At 44.5% G+C, this 7,791-nt stretch overlaps 1 protein-coding gene across 1 annotated transcript in view; it reads left to right on the top strand.

Annotated features, from left to right (window-relative positions):
- Window positions 1-756: 756 nt before the first annotated feature.
- DAP (death associated protein) overlaps window positions 757-7,791 on the top strand; it is a 48,118-nt gene continuing 41,083 nt past the window's right edge. The window contains exons 1-2 of the mRNA XM_068931420.1: window positions 757-987; window positions 6,867-6,963. Of these exons, the coding sequence (XP_068787521.1) occupies window positions 933-987; window positions 6,867-6,963 (152 nt within the window). The 5' untranslated portion in view covers window positions 757-932. The remainder of the gene's footprint in view (window positions 988-6,866; window positions 6,964-7,791) is intronic.

Genomic DNA, 7,791 nt, shown 5'->3' with positions numbered 1-7,791 from the left:
CGGATACTCGCTTTCCTTACGTTAAATTGCAAAAGAAAGGCAGAAGACCGCACGTGGATGACGCTTTGTCCCGATACTATAAATCTGGGTGTTTTGCTCAGCCCATTCCTGCATGTTTCTCAACAAGAAACGGAAGCACTGGGAAATTTCCTTGGAACTGGGTGGAACGAGCAGCGCGGTTTCCAAGAGAGAGGCGAGGCGAGGCGACAGGGAGCACGAGGCGGGCTACCACGGCGCAGGCCGCCGCGCACCCGCGGGGTCTGACAGAGCTGAACGGCCTGGGAGCCGCCAACCACCCGTTAGGGGCTGAGGAAAAGCAGGGTTTGGAGTTCACCGGCACGTTAACTCAAAGTAACTGAGCAGCTGTCTTGCAGCAATTAACCGTAAAAGGTGTATTATGCTCCTAAAATTGCACATACTAGCCAAATGGGATTTTAAAGATAGTGTGCCACGGACAGAAAATAAAATAAACCGTTAAAAAAAAAAAAAAAAGGCACGTTGCTCGGGGTGGGGGGGGGGGAAGGGAAAGTTTCTGCAGGTTTGAAAGCTAACAACGGCAAAGCTTCGCAGTGGCCAAAACCAGCACTCAAAACAAAATAAAATAAAAACTAAAGTGCTAAAGGCCGGACAGGCTCCAGCCGCCCCCCGCCCCCCCGAGGGCCCAGCAACCCTCCAGCCGCAGGTCCGACATCTCACCTCACCCCCCCCCCCCCCCCACCGCCCACGGCAGCGTAATGGCGGCGGCCCCGCCCCGCCGCGTCACGTGGGCGCCGCTCCCCGCCGCGGCGGGCGCGTCCCGGCGGCCACGTTGACAGGGCGGGAGCGGCGGCAGCTTCTGCATCGAGGAAGCGGGGCGGGGGTGTGGCCGGCCGGGAGGGAGAGCGAGCGAGCGAGGGCAGGGAAGGAGGGAGGGGGTCGCGCCGCGGGTGACCATGTCTTCGCCTCCCAAAGAGAAAGCAGAGACGCGAGCTGGACACCCGCCTGCCGGTACTGCCGCCGCTCGCGCCCGGCGGGAGGGGGGGGTCACCGGGGACTCGCCTCGGCGGCGGGCGGGCGGGCGGCGGCGGCGGCGGCGGGGCTCCTCCGGCAGCCGCCGTGAGCCCTGGGGGCCGCGTGGGGACCACAGACGGAGCCGGCGCCGGGCTGGTTTGCGCTGCGCGGCGTTTGCGGGCTGCGGCCTGGCAGGAGGGTAGATGCCGCCCGCCGTGTGCTCGGGGATGGGGGGGGGGGTGTCCTGGCTCCCCCTCGTCGTTGTCACAGCCAGCGTCAGGGCCCGGCAGCGTTTAAGGCCTGCCTCCCGGCGTTTCTTGGGAGGGGGGGGGGGTTAGCTTTTTCAGTGTTTCGGGCAAAAAAATAATAATAAAAAAAAACCACTAAAAAACCCCCAAAAGAAACTTCATATACGGCGTGGTTACCGTTACGGGCTGAGCAGGGCCGCTCGGCTCTTGCAGCCTGCCTCGCCGCGGGGTTGGCTCCTGGCCGGCCTGGTGAGCTGGCTCTGGGAGCCGCACCAAAGCGTCCTCCCAGGCGGCGGGAGCCCTTGCTGCCTGCGCTCTTGCAGCGGGCTCGCCTTGGGGTGCCGGTTTTCCTGCGAAGGGACTGTCAGCACGTTAGATGGGTTTAGCTCTGCTGTCAGGAATAAATAGTAAACGTTTTCAGTTAGATGCTCTGAAACTCTAATATTTCCTGCTAGGGTTGCGAAGATATTTGAGAGTTCTTCTTCAAAACCTGCGTTTAAGCAGGTGCAATCTTTTTGAAGACCCGAAGTGAGCTTCCATAGGCCGTGCTAGAAACGGGCAATAACATGGTGCAAAATCGTAGCGTGAATGCAGGTTTCCCTAGTCGTCAGGGTATTTCAGGTGTTTTCCCCTCTTTTTAAGACATGAAGCCCCGGATGAGCTGAAGAGCTTGTTCAGCTACGTACGTTCTTTGTGAGGATCCACCAGTTAATCTGCAGAAGAGGACCGCCGGGTCTTCCTGTGAGGCCGGCTGAGCAAATGTTTGACAGTGTCTTCAAGTCGTTTTGGGAAGAGGATGGTTATGAACAGGGTGGCAGAGGAAAGTGGCTCATTGGCACGTTGATCTTTAACGTCCACAAGAAATTTACCAACTAATGCTAGTTTAAGTTTACTCTGGTGGCTAAAGTTTGGGTTTAATCCTCTGTCCCAAGCTGGTTTACATCCTTGAACAATAATGTAATGCCATGTCGCAGTTTGCAAATATTTTTTAATAAAATTGAGTTCAGGAATTCTTAAAAAAAAAAAAAAGGGGGGGGTTGTGTTTGTAAATAGCAAGGCTAGTAGCTAGCAAGTTGAAGATGTGACTAACCAAATTTGCTTGGCTGATGGCTTAAAAAGCTCTTAATTTTCTGCATACAGTTATATAGGGAGTCCTACCTGTAATGAGGATGTGTCTCACCTCGCTGAGCATGAGATGCATACATAAAAGTATAGGAAAGACTTAAGTTATCAGAAATAGAATTAAATTAGAATTGGAAAATCCATTGTTTTTCATATGAGCAGTTAGCCCTAACCTTCCTAACTGCATGCAGTGTGTTAGCTTCCTTTGTGCGTTGATCTTTCACATAGAGAAAAGAGGAGAAAAACACTTGAGAAAGGTTAATGAAATGGAAAGAAACCTCTCAAGACCTCAGGCTGGTAACAGGGTACCTGAAGTGTCTTTGAACTGCTTTCTGAAACTTAATAAAGTTTAAATTGTGGCCCTTTTAAATATCCGTCTGTCAGTAAGATCAGTGCATCTGTAATACAGTGCTGAGTAGGTTTGTGCAGCTTGCAGTCACTCTAGAGGCCTATGTAATTCTGTTTTTAGGTACTCTTTTCTTCTAATAGATACAGTAGATGCATAAAGCAAGGCAATTGTGTTAATAGTTTATCTATGAAGCTTTGCAAAAGATTCATGAAAATAGTTATGCACTTTTTTTTGTCATTAAAAAAAAATCTGTCTCTGAGCCAAGATTACTGTGGAAAAAAAGATGCTTCCTTAAGCATACACAAGGGCATATTTTGAGTTTCCCCCAGTCTTGGACTTCCATACATCCTAGCGATATAAAATGAAAGCTATTACTATGTGGTTCATAGGAAATAAATTTGGTGTTAATAGTCAATACTGTGCTCAAAAGGAAAACTGGAAGGTGCTAAAGATCCGGGTTATGCTGTTGCTTTCTGAAAGTTCGCTCGTGGTTGCTCTGAAGCGCAAAGTGATTTCATTTGAACTTCAAGGTTGCCCAGAAAGCGCTGCCTCAGGCTGCAAGGCTGCCTGGCAGCAGTCAGACTGAGCTCAGGTCTCAGCAGTCGTGGGGTTGAGATGTTTCGGTAGATACTTGGTGCTTCAGATTTCTGTGCCTTAGTATGATTTATCTCAGCATTAAGTCTCAGAAACCAGGTACAGTCCCAAAAAAAGCACAACTGTGGAAAAAGAATAAAGAGAATGAGAATGTTTAGCAATTTCAGGCACTCCACATATTAATTAAATGAGTTGTTTATTAAATTTCCAGAAGGTGCCTGGAGTAGTCGTGCTCTTTAGAGCGGTACGGAGGTCAGCGTTTATAGCGCAAACAAGGCAACTCCTCTGTCCCTTAGGGAAAACATGACCAATGATAATTAAAACCCAAAATTAAGATCCAGCGGTTGAGCAAAGTTTTACTGTTTTTCCTCTCTTGTTGGGTGTACCCAAGACATCCTCTATGTTTTTCATACTTGAGAAGCTGATAACTTCTGTTGGTTCTCCACCACATGGAGGTGTTCACCAACTCTCTCCCTCCCTTAACAAAGGTCCCGCTTTAACTCTCCTACATAACTACAGTCTGAGGCCCGCAGCATTATCATCGGTTGATAACGGAGTTGTTTTGGTTGTAATCCCAATATAGTTGTTGATGTCTCCTTCTTCTGGGCGTTAATTTATGGCGATGTTTTGGAAGGTGATTTCTCAGTTATTTAAATCTTCTTTCCACTCTGTGAAGGAGTTAGTATAAGGAAATTTGCATTCATATTCTTTTAAAAATGACTTTTAACCATCAAAATCAGAGTGGTAAGCATCTGTCAAATTATGTAGTATAAGTTAGGCAGGTTAGAAATAGATGAATCCTCCAAGCCCAAGAAAATCTCACAAATGGGACAAATTTTTCTGTTAGCTTTGGGGATGTAATTCATCAGTTCACCCTCCCTCTTAGGCTGAGGTAGTGCAGCTTGGTTGAAAACTTTTGGAAAGGGAAGTGAACCATGTTGCAAGGATATTCTTGCTCTCCTTAACCTGAGTCTCTTGAAGCTAGGTTGGGTATTACTTTGCAATGGCATAGGTGTACCACAGCTGTATGGACAGGATGCAGGATTTCACTTTTGTTCTCAGAGATATGAATTGTTACTGTAGTTGTTTGCTGGATGCTTCTCTTGATTTTCCAGGTAAGCACAGTAACTCTGGATTACTAAAGATTGCTCCATTACATGCCAACGTACTTTTGTGTGACTGTCCTATAGTAATAGATGTTAGTGAAAAAATCAGACATGCAAGATCATAACGTTTGCAGCATTGGTCATTGGCTACTCTACCTTTTTGTCCCATTTGTGAGATTTTCTCTTACATATAGAAAAATCTGTAAATTTTAGCAGGATTTTTTTTTGTTGGTGACACAAAAGGAGTGGCCTGATGATACATAATATAAGAGGAGAGAGGTTTTAGACCAACAGGGTTAGTACTGAACCCATGGCTGTTGTTCTTTAGTTTTCTATTAGATGGGGAAGCACTGCAACGTGGAAGCATGCGTATATTGTCCAGAAGTGCCACTTATAAGCCAGCGTCTTCCACAGAAAGTAATCTGAAACGGAACTAAAATGAACTGATTGCGCAATGTCGTTAAATTAATAAATTAATGTAAATAAAACTAATGAAGGTAAGGAAAGTACAAACAACTCCTGTGAGTAAGGATTTTAGGGTTTATTTTTACAGGTTGATGCTGTCTCGTCAGATGGCGAATTAAAAAGAAATCCCTGCTGTAGATCTGTACTGTTTCTAATTTTGTTGGCAAGGCTTATGGATGTATTAATCGCTTGGATTACCTAAGTTACATTGAGGTGTTAGAACAACATGGCAAATTATAGAACTTGAAGTGTTTGCGCTTACAAACTGAAATTTGTAAGGAGTTTGCATCAAGAAAGATTAACAGGAATTTTTATTTTCATGTCACCTTGAAGCCTACATGTCTTTGTTTTACCTAAGCTTTCTGGCTTTTCCTGTCCCATGTGCAACATTTCTCACTATTTAAGTATTGTAGATTTTTTGCTGGAAAGATTATCCAAAAATGCTTAAGGGAATGGGGAAGAGGGGGTTAGGGCAGGCTAAGTGACGTGTTTTTGGTAGGCTGTAAAGCCTATTTATTTGATATTGGCTGTTGTCTTAACTCTCCTTTATCCAATCAATATTTTCTTTTCAAATATCACTGAAAGCGTAAAGTCTCTCTCAAAAAAGTCAAGGGCCAAGCACCTGTCACTTGCTCTTATGCCAGATCCTTCAACTAAAGTTTCTTTACTGCCTTCTATAAAATTTACACGCAGGAATATCTTTTCCGTTGCTGTTCTGGTTAAGAACTAATGAAACCTGTGTATCCAGAAACACTTTCTTTATTTCTCGGTTTCAGAGATAGTATTGAACAGTTGTGTAGTGCCTTAATCTCTTTGTGGCTGGATGCAAAGGGCTGGCAGCAGTGCGAGCTTGCCTCAGCCCTGCTGACAAGCTGCATTTTTAGCTCTTTTTGAGCCACCCGCTTTTGGCGTTGCACTTGCTCAGCCTGCAGCACCTCTGCTGAGGCTGTCAGCAGCCTTATCCTGTCGTAGCGACGTGAAACACAAACCAACGAGTCTGTAGGTATCTTAAATATTGACGCCTGGCTGCTCTAGTGGCTTGCTGACACGGTTGTCGATTGGAACGTGACTCACCCACTTAGCAAGGGAAGTGCCATCGTCTTCCACCCGCCGTTGTACTGTGATCATCGTGTACAGTAGGCGTAGAAGCAGACACGAGCCTAAAATATTAAAACGGAAAGCAGATCAAGAAGAGCCTGCCTATAGATCTCTACTTAGTTGCTGCGGGTTTAGCGTCTAGGCGTAGTTCCTGTTCTGTGTTTCACATAGAGGAGGATAGGCGATGAATTTAGTGGATTTGCTTTCATTTCTCATTTTTTGCTTCAAAGGGGTGCTTTTCTGTTTACATCGTTTCTGAAACTAAATCATGACAAGGATTTGAAATGTGGTAAATGCTTATATTTTGCAAAACAAAAAGCAGTGCAATATAAATTAAGAGTTCTCCTAACCTTTGCTTTTTATTACACTGTTCATGAAGTACTTTTCTGTAGAAATAGTATTGTTATTGCTGTAGGTTTTAACTTGAAATTACAATACTAAAGTTTTTCAGCCCTTCCTGTTTTATGGGAGTATTTAACATTCCAACTTGTGGCCTTCTGCGTAGTGTTATGCAAACTGTGGCCTCTATTTCTTCTGCTGATTGCAGTAAATGAATAGGGGTGAGAGTTATAACAGAGTTTAACTTTCTAAAATAGTATTGGAAGCCAGTGGTAAAATGAGCAGCTAGTTCTCAGCTGGCATGAAGTGACTGGGAATGGGAGATGCAGTCCTGAAATAGCTGCTCCACAGATTTTCCACTTTTAAACAGTTTTGGCCTGTTTACCCAACTATGATTATTAAACTGTTCTGCAAAAATTTACCGAGGCGGGCAGGGATCATCCTTAAAACTTTGCTGAGGTTCTCCTTCTTTCCCTTACACTGATTTGATTTAGGTTTATTTGTGTGTGTGGGGGGGGGAAGGTTTAATCTATTTTTTATTTATTTTTGCTCCAGTGAAAGCTGGTGGGATGCGGATTGTCCAGAAACACCCACACAATTCTGATGCCAAAGAAGAAAAAGATAAGGATGATCAAGACTGGGAAACCAGCAGGTGAGCATTCCAATTTGGTGGATGTGTTAGAGCTAATTTCCATCACCTTGAATATTATCACTAAACTGTTTTCTTTGCAGTTATCAAGCCAATGATACAATTGTTTTTGTATGATAAATTTCATTTAAAGCAGTAGCAAGTTACATGCTGCTTTGAGAGAATTAGGGAATTCAGGAATTGTTACCTTGCTGAGCCTCTGTTAAATGATCCTGCCAAGTTAAGGAAAAAAAATTTAGAGAAAAAAGTACAGTTAAAGTAAGTCTTCAGCTTTCGTAAGATCTCTGAAAATCATGTCAGGTTGTGTGGAAGTGCAGAGGCCAGGCCTGTTTGGGCACAAACGTTAGGCTGTCCATCTGCATATCAGGTCTGCTTGCTATGTGCTAGTTGATTTCTTCTGCCAGGTGGTGCATACCCCTTCCTGTTGAGGTTTCTGGCAATATGACATGAAAAGACAAGTAAAATTAAATGCTATTAATATAAGCCCCTTAATTTTAGATGGGGAATTACCAGTTTTAGTGGAGGAGATTACCAAGACACATCCTTACCTTGCTATTCAACTGCTTAAAACTGCTGAGTAGCAGGTGGGGGGAAATGAAAGCAGGGAAGTTCAATGAACTGTACCATATTGCTGGTCATATAGAAACCACTAGTTTTGTGCTGCTTTCCTTGACTAGCTGTGGGTTTTTTGTTTTTTTGTTTTTTTTTTTTTTAAGTCAAAACTATATTTACCTGGAGTATTTCTGTATTAGCTTACTACATTGCTTTGCCATGCTATTAGCAAATGCAAAAAAAAAAAAAAAACCATGACACCCCCCCCAACAAAAAAAC

The sequence above is a fragment of the Struthio camelus genome, chromosome 2 (assembly GCF_040807025.1).
Source record: "Struthio camelus isolate bStrCam1 chromosome 2, bStrCam1.hap1, whole genome shotgun sequence".
In the NCBI taxonomy this organism is placed as follows: Eukaryota; Metazoa; Chordata; class Aves; order Struthioniformes; family Struthionidae; genus Struthio; species Struthio camelus.
Note: the sequence above shows the minus strand (reverse complement) of the source record. Positions and strands in the feature narration are given on the sequence as shown.